Source organism: Hemitrygon akajei, chromosome 10 (genome assembly GCF_048418815.1).
Source record: "Hemitrygon akajei chromosome 10, sHemAka1.3, whole genome shotgun sequence".
Classification (NCBI taxonomy): domain Eukaryota; kingdom Metazoa; phylum Chordata; class Chondrichthyes; order Myliobatiformes; family Dasyatidae; genus Hemitrygon; species Hemitrygon akajei.
In genome coordinates, this window is record NC_133133.1 from 176,788,460 (window position 1) to 176,814,969 (window position 26,510).

Sequence of the window (26,510 nt, forward strand, 5' to 3'; positions counted from 1 at the left end):
CCCCCTCTCCCCCACTCACCTGGCTTTCCCTATCATTGTCCTTCCCCTTCCCCCACCTTCTTATTCTGGCATCTTCTGCTTCATTCTTTCCAGCCCTGATGAAGGGCATTAGCAAAACGTCGACTGTTTACTCTTGTCCATAGATGCTGCCTGAGTGCCTCTTGCACTTTGTGTGTGTGGCACCTGGGGGTGTTGGGACGCTGGATGTGACACATGAAGATGCAGGTGGCGTCTCCTGAAATTGGCATCCAGGTTGGCACAAAGCTGATAGGTTGAATGGCCTTTTCTCCTACTGTATGGTTGTGATCTACCGTGCCTGAGATGGGGCTGCTAGTTCCTCACTGGCAGGGGCAGGCCCCGGGCCAGGGATTGGGCACGTAGACTGTCCACCATCACCTCGTCCGCCACATCTGGTAACGTATTAACCAGCCTGGTCACCAAGTTAGCAGAATCTCTTGTGTTTATGATGTGCTGCTCTGCTGAGAAGTCTCTTTGAGGGATGTCTACCCTGAAGAAGCTTAAATCTTCTTTTCGATGGGAGTTCAGTGAGGCCCACTCTCACTGCTCCTCCTCTGTGATCTCTGCTGCTCTCCTATTCTTCAACCATATACTCACCAAGACTCACTCTTCACCTATCACCTTCTAGCTTATCCTCCTCCCCCTCACCCACCTTTTAATTCCAGTCCTGATGAAGGGTCTCGGCCTGAAATGTCCAAAGTGTACTCTGATCATGTTCAGCTCATCCAGCTAGTGATCAGCACCTCCCTTTCCCACCCGGAGACGGCAGTGCGTCAATCAGTCTGTTGCACAGCGAGGGTTAACGGGGAAGTACTGGAATCTTCTTGTGGAGGGTGGGGATTTGATGCTGTCCTCTCTCTTCTAGCCCGTGGGTAGTGTGAACCGCTGTCAGGTCCTGGTGGAAGTCTTCCCGGACATGGGTCAGGGAGCGGTTGGTCCCTCCAAACCTCAGACCAAAAATCCCTTTCTGATCCTCACATTAACCCCGTCCTGGCTCAGTCCCCGCTGACCTGCTCTGACCCGACCCAACCCACCTATCAGATATGCCCAAGTCGTCATGTCTGACTCGACCCACGCTGCATTTGTGCTGTTCCATGGCACACTTGTGCTGTAAATGCTCCGGTTTACACGGGATATCCTACCCTCTTCCTCATGTTGGGTGTAGTTTAGAGTGAGGCCACTCAGCCCAGGGACTCTGCTCTCCCACTCAAGGAGACGATTTTCCACCTCAGAGACAATTTTCCTGTACTCTCCCATCCCTCATCAGTAATCTCTCTGATCCCATCTGGCACGTACACAGGAGCTGAGCCCAAAGGTTTTACTCCACCTGAGTGAAGATATTTCTTCCCCCCTCAGAGCTGAAGCCACTGCTTGTCCCCAGCCGGCAACCCCTGGTCAAGTCACTCAGAGGAAACTCCCTCTGTTTTTAACACCAGAGACTCTGCAGATGCTGCAAGTCCAGAGTAACACACTCAAAATGCTGGAGGAGCTCAGCAGGTCAGGCAGCATCTATGGATGGGAATAAACAGTTGACATTTCAGGCCAAGACCCTTCATCAGGACTCGGAAGGAAGAGGGAAGATGCCAGAATGAGAAGGTGGAGGGAGGGGATGGAGGACAAGCTGAAAGGTGATAGGTGAAGCCAGGTGGGTGGGGAGAAGGGGATGAAGTAAGAACCTGTGATGTGAGAGGTGGAAAAGATTAAGGGCTGGAGAAGAAGGAATCTGATAGGAGAGGAGAGTGGACCGTGCAGGAAAGAAAAGGAGATGATAGGTAGGTGAGAAGAAGAGGTAAGAGGTCATAGTGGAGATTAGAAGAAAAGAGAAGGGGGAGGGGTAAGATTCCTAGAAGGAAAAAAATGATGTTCATGACATCAGGTTGGAGGCTCCCTTGATGGAATATGAGGTGTTGCTCCTCCAGCTCCCATGTTTACTGTGTCGAACCTTGGGCAGTTCTCTGTTCAGTGAGGTCACATTTCATTCTTCTAAACTGAAAGAAGATGAGTCTCCTCAACCGTGCACTCACACTCCTCGCCACTTCCCCCTCCTGAGCATTCTGGGAACCTGAGATGCAATCACTCACACTCCTCGCCACCTCCCCCTCCTGAGCATTCTGGGAACCTGAGTTGCAATCACTCACACCCCTCGCCACCTCCCCCTCCTGAGCATTCTGGGAACCTGAGTTGCAATCACTCACACCCCTCGCCACCTCCCCCTCCTGAGCATTCTGGGAACCTGAGTTGCAATCACTCACACCCCTCGCCACCTCCCCCTCCTGAGCATTCTGGGAACCTGAGTTGCAATCACTCACACCCCTCGCCACCTCCCCCTCCTGAGCATTCTGGGAACCTGAGTTGCAATCAAAGTAAATTTATTTTCAAGAACATGGATACACTGACATTCATTTACTTGCAGGCATTTACAGTAAAAAACAAAGAAACAAAAGAATCAATGAAAAAACACATACAACATGGACAATGTGCAAAAGATAACAAACTGCAAATACAAAGAATAATAATAAATGAATAAACAAACAATAACTATTGAGAATATGTGATTAAGAGTTCTTGTAAGTGAGCCCATAGGTTGTGGGAGCCGTTTGGTGATGGGGTGAGTGAAGTTATCCCCTCTAGTTCAAGAGCCTGATGGATGAAGGGTAATAACTCTGCCCACAGTAAGGATCTCCTTCCCTGGGTAACATATCCAAACTGTACACAATACCCTGACAGTAGCCTCACTTCTATAATGTGCTAACTCTTTACCTTTGTAATCCAGTCATTGAAAAACTGGGAAGAAAAGTGAAATGTTGTAAAATTAGCCTGTAGACAGCCAATATGGATGAATAAATTCTTCTCAGGCTTCCAGCCAGGCAAAAGCCCAAGAAGAGATTTTTCATCATATACGCTAGGAAGATACTAGATCCTTTTTCAGCCGATACAGACTTCACTTACTGGGTGGATGAACTTATTCTACAGCCCATCGTTTACAACTCATACTCTCAGTATTATTTATTTTTTATTTGCACAATTCGTCTTCTTCTGCACCTTGTTTTTTGTCAGTCTGTGTTCATGAATGTTTAATCATACTCTTGCATTTCTTTATTTTCCTGTGAATTCCTGCAAGAAAGTGAATCTCAGAGATATATGCAAAGTTCGATAATAAATTTACTTTGACTTTAAGATCTTCGAGGGTGGATCCAGGGGCGTGCAAGGGGAACCAGTGGATGAGGTGTGCCTGGAGTGTTTATGATAAGGTCCCACACAGTGGTTGCTGAACGGGTTCAGGGTTCATGGAACTGGTGGTGAGTTGGTGTGGTAGCCATGAGGGCCTCCCTCTCCCCTATTTGTGAAATTTACTGGGAGGGTGGCAGATGAAGGGCCTGAAGCATTGTTGAGGATCCCTACCACCCTCTTGATCCACTACCATCAGGGAGGACGTACAGGAGCATCAGGACTCGGACTTCCAGACTGGGTAACAATTTCTGCCCCCGGGCTGTGAGACTAATGAATACCCTGCCACCACTCAGGACAGCGAGCTGTTTACCTGTGCTGTGCGCTAAATGCATTTTGAATATTCTTGGCAGTGTGGAGGATCAGAGGATTCTTGGGTTCAGGTCTATAGCTCCCTCAAAGTTGCCGTGCAAATTGATAGGGTGGTTAAGAAGGCATACGGGTGTTTGCCTTCGTTAGTCTGGGATTGTGTTCGGTAGCCACAAGGTAATATTGCAATTCTACAAATCCCTTGTAATATTGTGTTCAGTTCTGGTCACCATTATATGAAGGATGTGGAAGCTTTAGAGAGGATGCAGAGGAGATTTACCAGGATGCTGCCTGGATTAGACAGCATGTCTTATGAGGATAGGTTGAGTGAGGTAGGACTTTTCTCTTTGGAGTGAAGGAGGATGAGAGGTGCTTTGATAGAGGTGTACAAGATGATAAGAGGTATAGATGGAGTGGACAGCCAGAGATTTTTTCCCAGAGTGAAAATGGCTAAAACAAGGGGGCATAATTTTGAGATGATTAGAAGAAAGTATAGGGGGGTGTCAGAGGTAATTTATTTACACAGAGTGGTGGGTGCCAGGGGTGGTGGTAGAGACAGATACGTTAGAGCAATTTAAGAGGCTCTAAAATAGGTACATGGGTGGTAAAAAATCAAGGGCAATGCAGAAGGGAAGCGTTAAATTGCTGTTAGAGTAGGTTAAAATGTCAGCGATATTGTGCTGTATGTTTTATGTTCTAGAACTTCCCCTCCCCACAGTGGGTAACACTCCCTCAGTACTGTCCCCTTCACTTTTACAAACATAAAACTATAAGACATTGGAGCAGAATTAGGCCACTCAGCCCATCGAGTCTGGTCCGCCATTCCATCATGGCTGATTTATTATCCCTCTGAACCCTGTTCTCCTGCCTTTTCCCTGTAACCTTGGACACCCTGACTAATCAAAACCTATCAATCTCTGCTTTAAACATACCCAATGACTTTGCCTCCACAGCCATTCCTGGCAATAAATTCCACAGATTCACCACCCTCTGGATAAAGGAATTCCTTCTCATCTCTGTTCTAAAGGGATGTTTCTCCTTTCTGAGGCTGTGCTGTCTGGTCCTTGGACTCCCCCACCTTAGGAAACCTTGTCTCCATTCAGTATCACCCTTCCTAAAATGTTACACCTCGGTGTTGACTCTCTCACAGGGTGACTATCCGTCTGACAGTGTGGTGCTCGTCAGCACTCGCCCTCTAATCTCACGGTGCTCCATCATCAGTCTGCCTCTGACTGTGCCACAGTCCCTTGACATTATCAACCCCTTCAGTGCTACACTGGAGTTTCAGCGTTTGACTTCGTTATGTGTGTGAGATGGACCCCATACCCTCTCACTGCCTCTCGTTACCAGCTCAGGCTCCTGGCCATATGTCTGTGTCAGCGCTGGTGATGTTGTAACTCTGTGCATTTGCTGTCTACAGGTACCATTATTACGGGATAGCAGTAAAGGAGAGCTCCCCTTACTACGACGTGATGTATTCCAAGAAAGGGGCTGCCTGGGTAAATGAGACTGGCAAGAAGGAGGTGGCGAAGCAGACGGTAGCTTACTCACCCCGCTCCAAGCTGGGTACCCTGTTGCCAGAATTCCCAAATGTCAAGGATCTAAACCTGCCAACCAGCCTGTCAGAGGAGAAGGTAAAACGGAGCCCTGGCCCCAGCCTCTGTCCCAGAGGAACTGTTTAGGATTGTTTAATGTCATTTCCAGTACACAGGTGTAAAAGAAAACAAAATAATAGTTACTCCAGATCAGATATAGCACAAAAAACACAGCAAGATAAAGCACACCATAATAATTTATATACACAGATAGATTGTATGTCCATGAAGTGACACTAGGCACAGGAGTGTCTGTATGTAAGGTGACTGACAGGAAATGATAAAGTAGTGGTGGTTGGGGGTGTGGAGGGGCGGGTTAGTAGGTGGAGGTGTTGATCAGTCTTACTGCTTGGGGAAAGTAACTGTTTTTAAGGCTGTTGGTCCTGGTGTGGGTGCCAGCATAGCCTCTTCCCCAATGGGAGTGGGACAAATAGTCCATGAACAAGGTGGCTGGGATCCTTCATGATGTCACTGGCCTTTTTCCAGTGCTTTTCTGTATTTATGTCCTTGATGACGGGTAGGCTGATGGTGGTGATTTTTATAAATGACCTGGATGAGGAAGTAGAAGGGTGGGTTAGTAAGTTTGCTGATGACAGAAAGGCTGGGGGTGCTGTGGGTTGTCTGGGGGGTTGTCAGAGGTTACAGCTGGACATCGATAGGATGCAGAACTGGTCTGAGGTGGCAAATTGAGTTCAACCCAAGTAAGTGTGAAGTGGTTCATTTCAGTAGGTCAAATATGATGGCAGAATATAGTATTAATGGTAAGAATCTTGGCAGTGTGGAGGGTCAGAGGGATCTTGGGGTCCGAGTCCACAGACCATTCAAAGCTGCTGCGCAGGTTGACTGTGTTGTTAAGAAGGTGTATGGTGTGTTGGCATTCACCAACCGTGGGGCTGAGTTCAATAGATGGGAAGTAATGCTACAGCTATATAAGACCTTGGTCAGACCCCACTTGGAGTACTGTGTTCAGTTCTGGTCACATCACTACAGGAAGGATGTGGATACTATGGAGAGAGTGCGGAGGAGATTTATAAATGCCTTATGAGAATAGGTTGAGTGAACCTGGTCTTTTCTCCTTGGAGCAACGAAGGATGAGAGGTGACCTGATAGAGGTGTACAAGATGATGAGGGGCATTGATCGTGTGGATAGCCAGAGGCTTTTTCCCAGGGCTGAAATGGCGAACACGAGAGGGCAGAGTTTTAAGGTGCTTGGAAGAAAGTACAAGGGGGATATCAGAGGTAAGTCTTTCACACAGAGTGGTGGGTGTGTGGAATGCACTGCTGACGGTGGTGGTGGAAGCAGATACAATAGGGTCTTTTAAGAGCATCTTAGGTAGGTAAATGGAACAAGAAAAATAGAGGGCTATGTGGTAGGGTAATTCTAGGCAGTTTCTAGAGTAGGTTACACGGTCGGCACAACATTGTGGGCTGAAGGGCCTGTAATGTGCTGTAGATATCTATGTTCTATTTTCGATGCAAAATTTATTATCCAAGTACATCTATGTCACTATTTACAACCTTGAGATTTATTTTCTTGCAGGCATTTACAGGAAAACAACAGAATTTACAAAAAAGAAATACGATAGAATTTACAAAAAACTACGCAAAACAGAGATTGACTGACAACCAATGTGCAAGTGAAGAAAATGTGCATATAAAAATAACCCTGGGGACAAGAGTTGAGGAGTCCCTGAAAATGAGGCTGTAGTTTGTAGATTTGGTTTAAAGTAGTGGTAATTGTAGTTATCCACATCATTTCAGGAGCCTGATGGGTGAAGGGTAATAAGTGTTCCTGAACCTGCTGATGTGGGACCTAAAGCCCCTGTACCTCCTGCCTGATGGTGGTGACTAGAGAGCAGGGCCTCGGTGGCTGGGGTCTTTAATGATGGATGCTGCCTTCTTGTGGCAGTGCTCCGTGTAAGTGTGCTCAATGGTAGGGGATTTTAGACCACGAGACATTGGAGTAAAATTAGAACATTCAGTCCATCACCTCTGCTCTGCCATTTCATCATGGCTTATCCATTTCCTCTCAACCCCACTCTAGTGCCTTCTCCCTATAACCTAGCATGCCCTCATTAATCAATCTCTGCATTAAATACGCCCATTGACCTGACTGCACAGCCACCTGTGGCACTGAATTACACAGATTCCCTACACTCTGACTAAAGAAATTCCCCCTCATCTCCTATCTAAAGGGACGTCTCTTTATTCTGAGGTTGTGTCCTCTGTTGCTAGACTCCCCCACCATAGCAAACATCATCTCCATTCAGTCAAGGCCTTTCAACATTTGATATGTTTCAATGAGATCCCTCTCATTCTTTGAACTCGAGTGAGTACAGGCCCAGAGCCATCAATTGCTCTAAACTCTTCATTCGCAGAATCATTCTTGTGAACCTCCTTTGAACCCTCTCCAATGTCAGCACATTCTTTCTTAAATAAGGGGCCCAAAACTGCTCATAATACTCCAAGTGAGGCCTCACCAGTACTTTATAAAGCCTCAGCAATACATGCTTTTTGTATTCTGGTCCTCTCCAAATGAATACTAACATCATATTTGCTTTCCTCACTACTGTCTCAATCTGCAAATTAACCTTTAGGGAATCTTGCACAAGGACTCCCAAGTCCATTTGCACCTCAGATTTTTGAATTTTCTCCCCATTTAGAAAACAGTCTATGCTTTTATTCTTTTTACCAAAGTGCATGACCACACACTTCCTGACAATGTATTCCATCTAGATAGATAGATAGATACTTTATTCATCCCCATGGGGAAATTCAACATTTGTTCCAATGTCCCATACACTTGTTGTAGCAAAACTAATTACATACAATACTTAACTCAGTAAAAAATATGATATGCATCTAAATCACTCTCTCAAAAAGCATTAATAATAGCTTTTAAAAAGTTCTTAAGTAGTTTACTTAAATACATTAAATACAATCAACCCCGGCACTTTAACATATCTTACTCCTGGCGGTTGAATTGTAAAGCCTAATGGCATTGGGGAGTATTGACCTCTTCATCCTGTCTGAGGAGCATTGCATCGATAGTAACCTGTCGCTGAAACTGCTTCTCTGTCTCTGGATGGTGCTATGTAGAGGATGTTCAGGGTTTTCCATAATTGACCGTAGCCTACTACTTCTTTGCCAATACTCCTAATCTGTCTAAATCCTTCTGTAGCCTCTCTACTTCCTCAAAACTACCTACCCCTCCACCTACCTTCACATCATATGCAAACTTGGCCACAATTCCATCATGCAAATCATTGACATATAATGTAAAAAGAATCGATCCCGACACTGATCTCTGTGGAACACCAGCAGCTAACCAGAAGAGGCTCCCTTTATTCCCACTCTTTGCCTCCTCCCACTCAGCCACTGCTTTATCCATGCTGGAATCTTTCCTGTAGTACCATGGGCTCCAGTTAAGCAGCCTCATGAGTGGAACCTTGTCAAAGGCCTTCTGCAAAGCCAAGTACACTACATCAATCGATTCTTTTTTTGCCTATCCTGATTGTTATTTAGAACCATAGAACACTACAGCACAGTACAGGCCCTTCAGCCCTCCATGTTGTGTCGACCCATATAATTCTTTAAAAAAAGTACTAAACCCACACTATAACCCTCCATTTTTCTTTCATCCATGTGCCTGTCCAAGAGGCACTTAAGTACCCCTAATGTTTTAGCCTCCACCACCATCCCTGGCAAGTCATTCCAGGCACTCACAACCCTCCGTGTAGTTAAAAAATACCCAACTTACCCCTGATGTCTCCTCTAAACTTCCCTCCCTTAATTTTGTACATATGCCCTCTGGTGTTTGTTATTGGTGCCCTGGGAAACAGGTACTGACTATCCACCCTATCTATGCCTCTCATAATCTTGTAGACCTCTATCAAGTCCCCTCTCATTCTTCTACGCTCCAAAGAGAAAAGTCCCAGCTCTGCTAACCTTGCTTCATATGACTTGTTCTCCAAACCGGGCAACATCCTGGTAAATCTCCTCTGCACCCTCTCCATAGCTTCTACATCCTTCCTATAATAAGGTGACCAGAATTGAACACAATACTCTAAGTGCAGTCTCACCAGAGATTTGTAGAGTTGCAACATGACCTCTCTACTCTTGAACTCAATCCCCCTGTTAATGAAGCCTAGCATCCCATAGGCCTTCTTAACTACCCTATCAAACTGTGCAGCGACCTTGAGGGATGTATGGATTTGAACGCCAAGGTCCCTTTGTTCATCCACACTCTTAAGTAACTGATCATTAATCCCATACTCAGTCTTCTGGTTTGTCCTTCCAAAATGCATCACCTCACACTTGTCTGGATTGAACTACATCTGCCATTTTTCTGCCCAACTCTGTAGCCTGTCTATATCCTCTTGTAACCTTCGACCACCTACAGCTCCATCCACAACTCCTCCAATCTTCATGTCATCCGCAAACTTACTCACCCATCCTTCCGCCTCTACATCCAGGTCATTTATAAAAATAACAAATAGCAGGGGTCCCAGGACAGATCCCTGCAGCACTCCACTAGTCACTGACCTTCAGGCAGAATACTTTCCTTCCATAACTACCCTCTGCTTTCTTCCTTTAAGCCAATTTTTTATCCAAATAACCAAGGTTCCACTTATCCCAAGCCTCATGATTTTCTGGATGAGTCTCTCATGAGGGACCTTGTCAAATGCCTTGCTAAAGTCCATGTAGACCACATCCACTGCCCTACCCTCATCAATTTCTTTTGTTACCTCTTCAAAAAACTCAATCAGGCTCGTGAGGCACGATCTTCCCTTCACAAAGCCATGTTGACTATCCATGAGTAGACTGTACTTCTCCAAATGCTCGTAGATCCAATCCTTAAGAATCCTTTCTAATAGTTTGCATACCACTGACGTAAGACTATAGTTCCCAGGTTTCTCCATATTACCTTTTTTAAACAAGGGAACTACATTTGCCATTCTCCACTCCTCCAGCACTTCCCCTGCAGACAAAGAGGATTCAAAGATCATGGCTAATGCTCCTGCGATCTCTTCTCTCAATTTCCACAACAACCTTGGGTGTATCATATCCAGCCCTGGGGATTTATCAATCTTAATGTTTTTAAGAAGATCCAGCACTTCATCTTCCTTAATCTCCACATTGTCCAGCACACAGGCCTGCTCTACTTCGACCTCATCCTGATCAAGATCCTTTTCACTTGTGAATACTGAAGCAAAGTATTCATTTAGGACCTCCCCAACCTCCTCCGCCTCCAGGCACATGTTGCCCTCTTTATCCTTTAGCGGTCCCGCCTTTGTTCTCCTATTCTTCACACACGCATAGAATGCCTTGGGGTTCTCCTTAATCCTACATGCCAAGGCCTTCTCATGCCCCCTTCGAGCTCTCCTAAGTCCTTTCTTTAGCTCCTTCCTGGCTACCCTATATTTCTCATAAGCCGCTCCTACTTCCTGCTTCTTATATCTAACCTATGCTTCTTTTTCCCTCTTGACGAGTTGCCTCACGTGTTTCATCAGCCATGGTTCCCTTATCCTACTATTTTTTCCTCACCTCAGTGGGACAAACCTATCCTGAACCCAGCTCAAGTGGTCCCTAAACTTTTGCCACATTACTTTTGTGCTTTCCCCTTTGAACATCTGTTTCCAATTTATTCCCGCTAGTTCCTGCCTCATCCCTTCAAAGTTAGCCCTTCCCCAGTTAAGCACTTTACCATTTCATCTGATTTTATCCCTTTCCATAGCTATGCTGAAGCTAAGGGAGTTGTGGCCACTCTCACCAAAATGCTCCCCCACCAAGAGGTCTGTCACCTGACCAGGTTCATTACCCAGAACTAGATCCAGTATAGCCTCTCCTCTCATCGGCTGGTCCATATACTGTGTCAGGAATCCTTCTTGAACACACCTGACAAATTCAGCCCCATCTATCCCCCTTGCACTCAGGAGGTACTAGTCAATATGAGGGAAGTTGAAATCACCCATAACTACTACCCTGTATTTCCTGCTCCATTCTAAAATCTGCCTGCTTATCTGCTCCTTGGTGTCCTGAGGGCTATTTGGGGGCCTATAGACTACTCCCAGCACAGTGATTGATCCCTTCCTATTTCTGACTTCCACACAGACTGACTCCGTGGACACTCCTTCTGCAGCGTCCTTCCTTTCTATAGCCGTGATACCACCCCTGACCAGCAATGCCACTCCCCTCCCCTTTTCTACCTCCCATCCTATTCCTTTTAAAACACCTGAACCCCGGGACCTGCATCATCCAATCCTGCCCTTCCTCCAACCAAGTTTCAGTAACGTCCACAACATCGTAGTTCCATGTACTAATCCATGCTCTAAGTTCATCCTCCTTGTTCCTAATACTCCTAGCATTGAAATAGACACATTTCAACCCCTTTAACTGGCTATGATTATGTTTCGTCCCCTGCCTGTCCTTCCTCATCAACTCAGAACTCTTAGCATCATGCCCTTGTCCTTCTACCTTGACCCCTGCACTCACATTCTGATTCCCACCCCCCTGCCAAACTAATTTAAGCCCTCTCCAACAGCTCTATCAAACCTGCCCGCCAGGATATTGGTCCCCCTTCGATTCAAGTGCAACCCGTCCTTTTTGTACAGGTCACACCGGCCCCAAAAGAGGTCCCAATGATCTAGAAATCTGAATCCCTGCCCCTGCTCCAATCCCTCAGCCACGCATTTATCCTCCACCTCATTCTATTCCTATTCTCACTGTCACATGGCACAGGCAGTAATCCTGAGATTACTACCCTTGAGGTCCTACTTTTCAACTTCCTTCCTAACTCCCTGTAGTCTTTCTTCAAAGAATTCCAACAGATTTGTCAGGCAAGATTTTCTTTCAAAGAAATTATGCTGACTTTGTCCTATTTTATCATGTGCCTCCAATTACCCTGAAACCACATCCTTAACAGTTGACTCCAACACCTTTCCAGGCCAACCGACCTACAATTTCTTTTCTTCTGCCTTTTTCCCTTCTGGAAGAGTGGAGTGACATATATAATTTTCCAGTGCTCTGGAACCATGCCAGAATCAATTAATTCTTGAAAGATCTATTGCCTCACGATCTCTTCAGCAACCTCTTTCAGAACAGTAGGTTGTAGTCCATTTGGTCTAGGTAACTTCCACCTTCAGACCTTTCAGTCTCTCTAGTCATAGGGAATATCCAACATACTGCTAGTGTCTTCCACAGTGAAGACTGATGCGAAATACTTATTCTATTCATCTGCCATTTCCTTCTCCCCCTTTATTACCTCTCCAGTATCATTTTCCAGTGGTCCAATAGCTACTCTCTCCTCCCTTACTCTTTATATTATCAGGAAAAAAAGGTATCCTCTTTAATACTATTGTTTAGCTTACCTTCATATTTCATCTTTTCCTTCTTTATGACTTTTTTAGTTGCCTTCTGTTGGTTTTTAAAAGCTTTCCAGTCCTCTAACTTCCCACATTCTGCTCTATTATATGCCCTCTCTTTGGCTTTTATGTTGGCTTTGACTTCTCTTGTCAGCCACTGTTTCATCATCCTGCCTTCAGAATACTTCTTCCTCTTTGGGATATATGTATGCTGCACCTTCCAAATTGTTCCAGAAGCTCCAGCCATTGCTGCTCTGCTGTCATCCTTGTAAGTGTCCTCTTCCAATCAGCTCCTGTTTCATGCCTCTGTAATTTCCTTTACTCCACTGTAATATTGATACATCTGACTTTAGCTTCTCCCTCTTAAACTGCAGGATGAATTCTATTATATTATGGTCACAGCTTCCGTAAGCTCTCTAATCAAATCCCATTCATTACACAGCACCCAATCCAAAATAGCTGATCCCTAGTGGGCTCAACCGTAAGCTGCTCTAAAAAGCCACCGTTTTGGCATTCTACAAATTCTCTCTCTTGGGATCCAGCACCAACCTGATTTTCGCAATCTACTTGCATATTGAAATCCCCTTGACTATCGTAACATTGCCCTACTGATGTGCATTTTCTATCTCCCATTGCCATTTGTAACCCACATCCTGGCTACTGTTCAGAGGCCTATATACAACTCCCATCTATGTCTTTTTACCCTTGAAGTTTCTTAACTTTACCCACAAGTATTCTACATCTTCTGATCCCATGTTACCTCTTTCTAATGATTTGACTTCATTTTTTACCAACAGAGCCACGCAACCCCCCTCTGCCTATCTGCCTGTCCTTTCAATACAATGTGTATCCTTAGATGTTAAGCTTCCAGCTACAATCTTCTTTTAGCTATGACTCAGTGATGCCCATAAATTATATATGCTAATCTGAAACTGTGCTACAAGATTGTCTTTATTCTTTATTCTGCGTGCATTCAAATATAGCATCTTCGGTCCTCTATTTACTTTTCAATTATGTTGACCTTATACATCGCAGCTCATCCTGTTGACTGTCCTATCATCTGCCTGTCCTTCTTTATAGTCTCACTGCACACTGCCTCTGCTTGTAAACCAACAGTCCTATTACTCCAGCTCCCATCCACTTTCTAAATTAGTTTAACCCTCCTGAACAGCTCTCAAACCTACCTGCAATATCGGACTCCCTTGGGTTCAGATTTAAACTTTTGTACAAGTCATACAGTCCCTCAGAAGAGATCCCAATGACCCAGAAATCTGAAATCCTGCCCCTGCACTAGTTCCTCAGCCACACATTCATCTGCCAGATCATCCTACTTCTATTGTCACCGGTGCGTGGCACAGGCAACAATCCTGAGAATGCTATCCTGGATGTCTTGCTTTTCAGTTTTCTACCTAACTCCTTAAATTCTCTCTTCAGGATCTTCTCCCTTTTCCTGCCCATGTCATTGATGCCAATATGTACCAAGACTTCTTGCTGCTCCCCCTCCCCCTTTAGAATGTTGTGGACCTGATCCAAGGTGTCCCTGACCCTGGCACCTGGGAGGCAACATACCATCTGGGTTTCTCTATCACGTCCATTGAATCTTGTGTCTACTCCTCTAACGATGGAATCCCCTATCACTACCGCAGTCTTCTTCTCCCTCTTCCCTTTTGAGCTACAGTACCAGAAACCCAGTTGCTGTGGCTCCCCACCAGTAGGTCATCCCTGTTAGATATGTAGGTCATGACCAAAGGAAAATTGTCTGGAGTCACTTATCACTTTAGTGCAATGGTGTTTATTAGGCATGTCAAAAATCAACTTACAAAAATTAGTGGAAAGAAAGATGGCAATATTTACAATGTTGTTGCGTGAATGAACTCACTGGAGAGAGAGTTACTGGTAGATACAAAGCAGCTTCTTTATTCGACAAAACAAGGTACAGCAGGCATCATCATACCGAAATGCTTTCAGTGGAAAGGTCTGCTGGCCCAGTGTGGGTCTCAATATTTATTTGCTAAACAGAAAAGGGCAATCCATATTTACAAAGTATAGACAATGCTTTCTTTTGAGGCTACATACAAACTTCACACCTTCTGATTACATCTATCCCACTGGCACCAGCAGCGTCTGGACTGGTATTCACAGCTTTTAGGAAATGTAAACACAAAGTACACTGCAGATGCTGTGGTCAAATCAAGACGTACAAAAAAGCTGGATGAACTCAGCAGGTCGGATGCTGCCCGACCTGCTGAGTTCATCCAGCTTTTTAGGAAATGCATTGTTACAAACTCAACCCACAATACATTGTCAGGAAACAGAAGACTGGTGGCCAAAGCCATTTGCTAAGTGTAAATGACCTAAAATTACTCTAACAGTCCCTCCTCTTGGCCCTCCTGGACAAAAATAAATTTGTACCAGGAAAGACCAACCTAGGAAGATCTACTCAAATAGGGCAGCAAAAACAACCTGCCTTGAAATTCCCTTCCAATTTTGTATGCCTCAATATCTAGCCTAGCTTTCCCTAATTGCTACCTACCAAATGTTAAGCAGAGAGGCTGTTCCAAGTCTTTAGAAATGCATCTTCTTTTGTGTGCCTGTCGGCTCTTTCCCTGCAGGCTGATTGCAGCTTAATCACATTCCTTGTCTTCACCCCTTCATTCTCTGGTCGCTGAAACTCTTTCCAGGAGCACCCACAGGCCCTCTCATCGATGTACAGGAAGGGGTTGGGGTGGCCTCTATGTAAATGTCTGCAAGGACCTCTCCCTGGTGGCACTCCCTTCCAAACTGTCCGGTCAATCACTGGCCCAACTGCTGAAAGCGCTCAGCTCCTCAGACTGAGGGAGACTGCTGTCAGATGCCGTGTGCAGTCTGAAATGCCATCAAAGTTGTGGAACTTGCTGCCTCTGCTTTAACTAAAAAATCCCTCCCCATCTACTTTCCAATATTTTTCTATTCTATGCTATTAAACTAATCATCTACCTTCAGCAACCAGCCTTCTTTACAGAGTACCATTGTCAATAGACAATAGATGCAGAAGTAGACCATTCGGCCCTTCGAGCCTGCACCGCCATTTTGAGATCATGGCTGATCATCTACTATCAATACCCGGTTCCTGCCTTGTCCCCATATCCCTTGATTCCCCTATCCATAAGATACCTATCTAGCTCCTTCTTGAAAGCATCCAGAGAATTGGCCTCCACTACCTTCCGAGGCAGTGCATTCCAGACCCCCACAACTCTCTGGGAGAAGAAGTTTTTCCTTAACTCTGTCCTAAATGACCTACCCCTTATTCTCAAACCATGCCCTCTGGTACTGGACTCTCCCAGCATCTGGAATATATTTCCTGCCTCTATCTTGTCCAATCCCTTAATAATCTTATATGTTTCAATCAGATCTCCTCTCAATCTCCTTAATTCCAGCGTGTACAAGCCCAGTCTCTCTAACCTCTCTGCGTAAGACAGTCCAGACATCCCAGGAATTAACCTCGTGAATCTACGCAGCCACTTTAGCAGCTATTCATGGTTTTCCAACACGCTTTCAGTATCTCCTGCCACGCTCTCGGTGTTTTCTGCCTTTGCATTTCCTCCGGGTATGTTTTCATCAGCAGTGGTCAGGTCTGGCATGGCTGGTGGGTGTTCCTCTCTTAGCTTCTCTGTAATCACATGGTTACTGGGTACACTTCAAGTCAGGTCAAGTCAAGTCACTTTTATTGTCATTTCAGCCATAACTGCTGGTACAGTACATAGTAAAAATGAGACGTTTTTCAGGACCATGACACAGTACAAAAACTAGACTAAACTACGTAAAAAAAAAACACAGAGAAAGCTTGATCCCCTGCTCTGTCTGTGGGAGCAACAAGAGGGTGAGTCATATGCTTTAACCTGAGTCCAGTGTTTCCACTGGCTGCCTCACCAAGTCTGCACACAGACACATGTATCATTGGCTAGGGGTACCGTCTGTAGTCCTATCCACCTATTCTCCCTTTCCCGAATCTATAACAGCTCCTGCTTCCCTTAGGATGTCAAACGTTGTTGCGTGAATGAAATCACCAGAGAGAGAGAGAGTAATACAAAACAGCTTACTTATTCGACAAAACAAGGTATAGCAGGCATCACCATACCGAGACGCTTTCGGTGGAAAGGTCTGCTGGCCCAGTGTGGAGCTCAATATTTATTTGCTAAACAGAAAAGTGCAATCCATATTTACAAAGTATAGACAATGCTTTCTTTTGAGGCTACATACAAACTTCACACCTGATTACATCCATTCCATCAGTGCCAGCAGCATCTGGACTGATATTCACAGCTTTTAGGAAATGCGTTGTTACAAACTCAATCCACAGTACATTGTCAAGGAACAGAAGACTGGTGGCCAACGCCATTCGCTAAATGTAAATAACCTAAACCCAAAAATGACTCTAACATACAAAATGATATTTATAAGTAAACACAGTTAATTCTCCGTACGTATTCTTGTCCAGTGAACTCCTGGCAGCCTCTATCTCTCTGCTCTACTGAGGGTGATCAGCTCTTGTTTTTGGCACTAGGACATACCATCTTTAATTACCAACAAAGTTAACTTAAAACTACACATGAATCAGAAAATGACACACAAGACAGTGTAGTTACAATCATATTACAAAATAAACAGAGATAACAAACAACATATACATATTTACACATCCCCATTACAAAAGAAATGCAATATTCTGCCGTGTATGGCGGGAAAGGCACCGTAAAACCAACCCAAGTGTTGTTAAGCTCAGTTTAACACCCAGCAGAACACTCAACACAATCTCACACTTATAGTTAAGTAGAAACAGAGAATAAAGTTAAACTAAACTTTGGTGTCTGACTCTCAATGTATGTAGCAATGCAGAGGGAAACAGTGGGTTAATTATCAGAATATACCAAGAAAATCATTGAAGTGGGTACACTCACTGCAATGACAGAAAATGACAAGGCAATATTTGTATATGAGTGAATGCACATGTGTAAGGAGTCTGTTTACCAAGTGCTCTCAGTCACAATTCCCCTCAACAGTATCCAAAATGGTATACCTATTACTAAGGGGAATGGCCACAGGGGCACTCTGTACTGGCTGCCGTTTCTCTTCCCTCTCCTGACAGTCACCCATTTACCTGCCTCCAGCAACTTAGGTGTGACTACCTCCCTGTAGTTCCTATCTGTCATCTCCTTAGTTTCCTGTATGAGCCGAAGGTCATTGAGCTGCTGCTCCAGTTCTTTAATACGTTCTCCGAGGAGCTGCAGCTCGGTGCACCTGATGCAGATGTGGTTATCCAGGAGGCTGGAGTTATCTCAGAATTGCCATATCTCACACAAAGAACACAACACAGCCACTGGAGCCATTCTCAATGCTTAACATTGCACCAAAAGACAAAAAGAAAATGAAACCCATCAGATACTTCCTCGCCCAAGACTGTGTCGTAGTATGATCAGCTAAAGCATTCCCACTCTAACCCTACTCCACTTACACAATGACCACTCTAAAAATGGCCGGTCCACTTGTTCCTACCTTAGTTTTATTTATCCTTGCTAATGAATGACAACTGTGCCACCAAGAAAAGCTAAAATTCCTGCAAAAGCTCCTTCTTAAAATCTCACACGAGGAAATCTGCAGATGCTGGAAATTCAAGCAACACACACAAAATGCTGGTGGAACACAGCAGGCCAGGCAGCATCTATAGGAAGAAGCACTGTCGACGTCAACAGTGCTTCTTCCTATAGATGTTGCCTGGCCTGCTGCATTTTTAAAATCTCTCTCTCTCTCTCCCCTGGATTTATTTGAGGCCCCCTCCGCCGATTCCACAGCGACGGTGCTGTTTATGAGGATGTTAGCAGTGCTTGAGAACCTGAATTATGGAAAGAAGCTGGCAGGCTAGGACTTACCATCTTGGTGCATAGGAGACTGAGGGGTGATCACATAAACTCTTAAGGAGCATAGACTACCATCAAGGAGGAGGTACAGCAGCTTGAAGACACATACTCAACCTTCAGGAACAGTTTCTTCCCCTCTGAACGGACAATGAACCCATGAACTTCAATATTTTTTTGCTCTCTTTTTTCACTACTCAGTTTAATTTTTAAAAATTTGTATTTCTTATTATAATTTATAGTTTATTAAAAATCATTATATATTGCACTGTACTGCTGCAGCAAAACAATGAATTTCACAGCATTTTCCAGTGATACTAAACCAGATTCTGATTTTGAAAGCTTTGTACATAGAGGAGGAGGGGAGTGTCTGTGAACATCACAACCTTTCTGTCTTGTTCCTGCAGGTTTCCACCTTCATCATGATGTACCGTACTCACTGCCAGAGGATCCTGGACACAGTGATCAGGGCAAACTTCGATGAGGTAACAGCTCTGTCCTTGAAGCCAGCCTCCAGTCATTGAAAACCTGCCTCTGACCATTTTCCTTTCTGCCCTTGTCAGGTTCAGAGTTTCCTGCTGCATTTCTGGCAGGGAATGCCCCCACACATGCTGCCTGTGCTGGGCTCGGCTACTGTGGTCAACATTGTCGGGGTCTGTGATTCAATCCTCTACAAGGCCATCTCCGGGGTTCTCATGCCCAGTGTGTTGCAAGCATTACCAGACAGGTTGGTGAAGTCACTCATACCGGCTGATCTGTACCAATCATTGAGAGTTTCTCTCCCGTCTGGAGCTGGGTCACACCTGACCCATTGTAATGCTGGCTGTTGTACAGCGAGTACAGTACACAGAGCCTGTTCTGTCCCTAGTTCAGTGTGTTCCTGGTGCTTTACTCTACCATTCAGTTACACTCCTAGACCATCACACAAATGATGCATTACACATCAGGCCTGTTACACCCAGTACTTTACTGACCTGATGTACTCCTCACCTGGTCTTCAATACAGGTGTCCACTTCTGTTATGTTCCATGCTTCACTTTACACTGGATCGATTCCAGCCTGATCCTTCACACCACACCCCCACCTCACATTCAGTCCATTACACATTCATTACACTACCACCCCAGTTCATACACAGTCCATTATACACCCATTTCACCACTGCCCCAGTTCACATTGTTCATTACACCACTGCCCTAGTTCACACACAGTCCATTACACACCCATTACACCATCATTCCCACTTCACATCCAGTCTATTACACATTAATCACACCACCACTCCAATTCACACACAGTCCATTACACACCCATTACACCACAACATCAGTTCACACACAGTCCATTATACACCCATTACACTACTACCCCAGTTCACACACAGTTCATTACACCACTGCCCTAGTTCATGTACAGTCCATTACACACCCATTACACCACCACCCCAGTTCACACACAGTCCATTTGTTCAGCCAAGCTGGTTTTGGTTTAGGTGTTGCAATTTTGTTCACACTCACTTTCATTCCTGACTGCAACTCAATTGTGTCTCTGTCTGTGGTTTCCATTGATACAACTATTTCAACTGCTCTTTTAAATGCAAGTGTTCTTTAGTTGGGAGCTGTTTTTCCGATCTCTCAGTGCATCATTAAGCTCATTACCAAACTGACAACCCTCAGACAACTTCAATTCAGCCATGCATACTGAAATGGGCTCCCCTTTCTTTTGATTCCACTTGTGGAACCTAAAGTGTTTTGCAATCAACGGTAGTTTTGGTTCTAATTATTCCTGCATTTCACAATATCAGCAATGCTCATTTCAGCTGGTTTGGTTGGAGCAGTCAAATTTCTAAGCAAACTGTATGCCTTTAAACTCAATGCACTCAGTAAAACTGGTACTTGTTTCTAATTCGCTATTCAATTTGCTTTAAAATACTGCTCAATTAGCTCAGTATGCATTTTCCAGTTACTTTTTTGTGTAATCAAATGTAGCTATCTTTTCAATGTAGCTAGCCATTTCTGGTTTTTTTAATTTATGATTATTATCACCCAGTACTCACTGTTTATGAACCTGTGAATTTGTCTGTTTTCTGCATTTTTTAAACTTGAAAGTCTCATTTTCCAAAGAAGCACGTGCTACACTGTTTTATTTTACGCGACTGTTTCTCACCGTGCTTTTTAAAAAAAACTTGAACATCTCGCTGCACTTTAACAGGTGGGTAGCCATCTTGGGTTAATTTAAAACTTTCTCATCACCACTGTTATGTTTTCTAACTCCAAAACATATTTTAAAAAAACTTTGAAAGGAAAACCAGGAAGACGGGAGATGCAAGTCTCAGTTAGTTTTAACTTTAAGCAACACACTTGCAAATCATGTAGTAGCATCATGACATATGCAATTCAAATGGTTTTACATATAACCATAATGAAATATTTAAGCAAGCAAGAATGTTCAATTTAACAATATATTTATGTGATTACTCAAATATTACTGAAATCTTAAGTTTCTGCATCTGTGGAGAGGAGACTAATTGCTGACACTGGGCATCTGTGGGCCCTCATGATGTTGACAGTGGATGAGTTCTGAAAATCAGGTCCGTATGATTCATTTCTGGTCACTAATGACCCCATTGGCTCTCCCTCTAGGGAAGTTTGTGTTGAATAGGGGAAAGTCTGCTAGATCTGGGATTGTTTGCCACACTGAATACACTCTGGAAAGGTAGGTTATTGACAGGACATTCACAGTAGCATAGCAGTTAGTGCAGTCTCTTTAGAGCACCTGTGATCACAGAACAGGGTTTGATTCTCGCTGCTGTATGTAAGGAATTTGTATGCATTCCCTGTTATCAATGTGGGTTTCCTCTAGGTGCTCCGGTTTCCTCCCATATACCAAAGATTGCGGGTTAGGGTTAGCAAGTTGTGGACATGCTATGTTGGTGTTGGAAGTGCAGCAACACTTGCAGGCTGCCCTCAGCATAATCCTCAAACAAGCTCCTTTATCTCTTTATCTTTAGTTCTTTGAAAACCCTTTATTTTGTTTATGTATTTAGAGAATCAGTGGAGATGAGGAGGAATTTCTTTAGTTAGAGGGTGGTGAATCTGTGGAATACGTTGTTACAGGTGGCTGTGGAGGCTAAGTCATTGGGTGTATATGGCAGAGGTTGATAGATTCTTGATTAGTCATGGCATGAAGGGATACGGGGAAAAGGCAGGAGAGAGAAAATGGATCAACCATGATGAAATGGCAGTGCTGACTTGAACGGGCCAAATGGCCTAATTCTGCTCTTATACTTTACGGTGTTATGGTCTTATGGAATAGGCCCTTGCAGCCTTTCAAATTGCCCTGCCACCAATTTAACCCTAGTCTAATCATGGGACAATTTACAATGACCAATTAACCTACTAACCAGTAAGTCTTTGGACTGTGGGAGGAAACCGGAGCACCCAGAGGAAACACCTGCATTCTATGGGCAGGATGTACAAATTCCTTACAGAGGACACCAGGATTGAACTCTGAACTCTGATGCTCCGAGTTTAATAGAGTCGTGCTAACCATAATTTTCTCTGTTGCAATTTCAGCCTCACTCAGGTGATTCGTAAATTCGCCAAACAGCTGGACGAGTGGCTGAAGGTCGCGCTTCACGAACTTCCTGAGAATTTAAGGAACATCAAGTTTGAATGTGAGTAATGTATCAGTGTGAGCTCACTTGTGTAACAAGCCTACAAACTAAACACTTGTGTAACATTGCAGGTTCACATCTCTCTATCCTGGAATGTGATTGGAGAACATGACAGGTGAATGCTCATCCCTATCTGAAATCAAGTTCAAGATTCAAGATTGTTTATTGTCATTTCCATTACACAATTGTTAACGGAATAATTGTTACTCTGAATCTAATGCAGCACAAAAAAGAACATAATAAGATAAAGGATGCAATAATAATAAAAAAGACAATAAATATAAATACATAAGATAGCTTATATACGATTATTTGCATGTCCATAAAGTGACACTAGGTATAGGAGTGTCTGAACATTGCAAGTGTCACTCCACTTTTCAAGAAGGGAGTGAGGCAGAAGAAAGGAATCTATAGGCCAGTTAACCTGACCTCGGTGGTTGGGAAGATGGTGGAGTAGATTATTAAGGATGCAGTCTCAGGGGACTTGGAGACACATAATAAAATAGGTCAAAGTCAGAATGGTTTCCTCAAGGGGAAATCTTACCTGACAGCTCTGATGGAATTCTTTGAAGAAATAACAAGCAGGATAGACGAAGGAAAATTGGTTGATGTTGTGAACTTGGATTTTCAGAAGGCCTTTGACAAGGTGACACACATGAGGCTGTTTAACAAGCTACAAGCCCATAGTATTACAAGAAAGATTCTAGCCTGGAATCTTTTTTATGGTCTTATGGTTTAGTCTGGCCTAGCCAGGAGGTAAAGATTGGGAATAAGGGAAGCCTTTTGTGACTGGCTGCCGGTATTCCACTGTTTTGGACCGATTTTTTTTACATATATGTCAATGATTTGGATGATGGAATTGATGGTTTTGTTGCAAAGTTTGCAGACGATATGAAGATAAGTAGAGGGACAGGTATTTTTGAGGAAGTAAAGAGGATACAGAAGAACTTAGATTACGAGAATGAACAAAGAAGTGGCAGATGGAATATAGTGTCAGGAATTGTATGGTCATGCAATTTGGTAGAAGAAATAAAAGGGTTGATTATTTTCTAAATGGGAGGCAAAATACATTTTAAAAAAAACAGATGCAAAGGGACTTGGGAGTCCTCATGCAGGATTCCCTTAAGGTTAATTTGTAGGTTGAGCCTGTGGTGAGGAAGACAAGTGCAATGTTTGATTTCATTTCAAGAGGACTCGAATATAAAAGCAAGAATGTAATGTTGAAACTTGAGAAGGACTGGTGAGGCATCACTGGAGTATCGTGAGCAGATTTGGGTGACTTATCTTAGAAAGGATGTGCTGAAACTGGAGAGGGTTCAAAGGAGGTTCATGAAAATTTTTCCAGGATTGAACGGCTTGTCATCTGGAGTGTTTGGTGACTCTGGGCCTGTATTCACTAGGATTCAGAAGAACGAGGGGTGACCTCATTGAAACCTATCAAATGGTGAAAGGCCTTGATAGAGTGGATGTGGAGAGGATGTTTCCTAAGGTGGGGGAGTCTAAGACCAAAGGACATAGCCTCAGAATAGAGGGCTTTCTTTTAGAATGGAGATGAGGAGGAATTTCTTTATCCATAGAGTGCTGAATCTGTGGAATTCTTTGCCACAGGCAGTTGTGGTGGTCAAGTCTTTATGTATATTTCAGTAGAGGTTGATAGATTCTTGATTGGTCAGGGCATGAAAGGATACAGGAGAAGGCAGGAGATTGGAGCTGAAAGGAAAATTGAATCAGCCATGATGAAATGGTGGAGCAGACTCGATGGGCCACATGGCCTAATTCTGCTTCTATATCTTATGGTCTTACATACAGTAAGGTGACTGACAGGATAAGATAAAATAGTGGTGGTTGGGGGAGTAGAGGCATGGGTTAGTGGGTGGAGGTGTTGATCAGCCTTACGGCACGGGGAAAGTAACTGATTTTGAGTCTGGTGGTCCTGGTGTGGATGCTACATAGCCTCCTCCCTGATGGGTGGGATAAGCAATCTATGAGCAGGGTGGGTGGGATCCTTCATAATGTTACCAGCCCTTTTTTGGCACCTTTCTGTGTATATGTCCCTGATGGCAGGTCAGCTGCTGCCAGTGATGCACTGGGCAGTTCTGATGAGCCATTGTAGAGCCTCCCTGTCTGCCACAGCGCTGTTTCCGTACTGTGTGTTCTCTTATCGCAATCCACCTCTTGTTGGGCAGAAACAAACAAGATGTCTTTCATTTGGTGGTGAGGAAGGCAAATGCGATGTTAGCATTCATTTCAAAAGGGCTAGAATATAAAAGCAAGGGTGAGAGTTTATAAAGCACCGGTGAGGCCTCATTTGGAGCATTGTGAACAGCATTGGGCGCCGTATCTTAGAAAGGATGTGGTGACATTGGAGAGGGTTCAGAGGAGGTTCGTGAAAATGATTCCAGGAATGAAAGGCTTATTGTATGAGGAGCAATTGGTGGCTCTGGGCCTATACTCATTAGAATTTAGAAGAATGAAGGGGGACCTCATTGAAATCTATCGAATGTTGAAAGGCCTTGCTAGAATGGATGTGGAGAGGATGTTTCCTATGTTGGGAAATTCTAAGACTAGAAGACACAGCTTCAGATTAGAGGGGCATCCTGTTAGAATAGAGATGAGGAGAAATTTCTTTAGCCAGAGGGTGGTGAATCTGTGGAATTTGTTGCCACACATAGCTGCAGAGGCCGAGTCATTGGGTATTTTTAAAGCAGAGATTGATGGATTCTTGAGTAGTCAGGGTACAGGGAGAAAACAGGAGACTTGTCCTGGGAGGGAAAAAGGATCAGCCGTGATGAAATGGCGAAGCAGACTCGATCGGCCAAATGGCCTAATTCTGCTCCTATTTCTTATGTCTTATGATCTAAATTAAAGACTCTCTGAAACATTTGCCTAAAGGAAATCAGTAAACCTAGTTAATGGATCCATGCTAGACTTCATTTTCACAGAATGCTGCAACACAGTATAGGCTCTCCAGACCACAGTTGTGCCAACCTTTTAACCCTTCCCTCCCAATTGGCCTCCATCTTTCTATCATCCATGGGCCTATCTAAGAGTCTTATAAATGCTCCTAATGTATCTGCCTCTACCACCACCCCGGCAGAGCATTCCACACACCCACCTCCCTCTGGGTTAAAAAACTGACATCTCACTCCCCCCCCCCCCCCCAATACCTTCCTACAATCACCTTAAAATTATGCCTCCCCTATTAGCCATTTCCTCCCTGGGAAAAAGTCTCTAGCTATCCATTCTAGCTATGCCTCTCATCATCTTGGACATCTCTATCAACTCGCCCCTCATCCGCCTGCACTCCAGAGAGAAAAGCCCAAGCTCACTCAATCTTTCCTCAGTTATACCGTTAGCTGCATGTTCCACTCTACCCAATGGCAAAGCAATTCATTATTAGGGTCAATGAGAGCGAACAGTGTCTCTTTCATTGGTTCTTTAATCATAATTTGATGCAGCTCAGGAAGAGGCTGTTTGGCCCATTGGGTGTATGTCAGCTCTCCCATCACTCACACTTTCTACATTCCCCGTGCCCTGACAATGTCCCCTCTTTTTAGTCTGTGTCCAAGAAACATGTAAAAGATCACAACAAACTGCATTAAATTTTTGCTTCTCCCCTTTATATAGATAGATAGATACTTTATTCATCCCCATGGGGAAATTCAACTTTTTTTCCAATGTCCCATACACTTGTTGTAGCAAAACTAATTACATACAATACTTAACTCAGTAAAAAATATGATATGCATCTAAATCACTATCTCAAAAAGCATTAATAATAGCTTTTAAAAAGTTCTTAAGTCCTGGCGGTAGAATTGTAAAGCCTAATGGCATTGGGGAGTATTGACCTCTTCATCCTGTCTGAGGAGCATTGCATCGATAGTAACCTGTCGCTGAAACTGCTTCTCTGTCTCTGGATGGTGCTATGTAGAGGATGTTCAGAGTTATCCATAATTGACCGTAGCCTACTCAGCGCCCTTCGCTCAGCTACCGATGTTAAACTCTCGAGTACTTTGCCCACGACAGAGCCCGCCTTCCTTACCAGCTTATTAAGACGTGAGGCGTCCCTCTTCTTAATGCTTCCTCCCCAACACGCCACCACAAAGAAGAGGGTGCTCTCCACAACTGACCTATAGAACATCTTCAGCATCTCACTACAGACATTGAATGACGCCAACCTTCTTAGGAAGTACAGTCGACTCTGTGCCTTCCTGCACAAGGCATCTGTGCTGGCAGTCCAGTCTAGCTTCTCGTCTAACTGTACTCCCAATACTTGTAGGTCTTAACCTGCTCCACACATTCTCCATTAATGATCACTGGCTCCATATGAGGCCTAGATCTCCTAAAGTCCACCACCATCTCCTTGGTCTTGGTGATATTGAGACGCAGGTAGTTTGAGTTGCACCATATCACAAAGTCCTGTATCAGT

General features: G+C 44.2%; 1 protein-coding gene and 1 long non-coding RNA gene across 4 annotated transcripts in view; one reads left to right on the plus strand and one right to left on the minus strand.

The window, feature by feature from the left end:
- The window catches only part of rfx4 (regulatory factor X, 4), a 128,126-nt gene that overhangs the window by 22,883 nt on the left and 78,733 nt on the right, over nucleotides 1-26,510 (plus strand). For all 3 annotated transcript variants that reach the window (XM_073059807.1, XM_073059806.1, XM_073059808.1), the window contains 4 exons: nucleotides 4,976-5,189; nucleotides 18,813-18,890; nucleotides 18,969-19,132; nucleotides 21,981-22,081. In XM_073059807.1, the coding sequence (XP_072915908.1) occupies nucleotides 4,976-5,189; nucleotides 18,813-18,890; nucleotides 18,969-19,132; nucleotides 21,981-22,081 (557 nt within the window). The remainder of the gene's footprint in view (nucleotides 1-4,975; nucleotides 5,190-18,812; nucleotides 18,891-18,968; nucleotides 19,133-21,980; nucleotides 22,082-26,510) is intronic.
- Nucleotides 15,860-26,510, minus strand: part of LOC140735006 (uncharacterized) — a 133,023-nt gene continuing 122,372 nt past the window's right edge. The window contains exon 8 of the long non-coding RNA XR_012100655.1: nucleotides 15,860-16,163. This is a non-coding gene — a long non-coding RNA (uncharacterized lncRNA). The remainder of the gene's footprint in view (nucleotides 16,164-26,510) is intronic.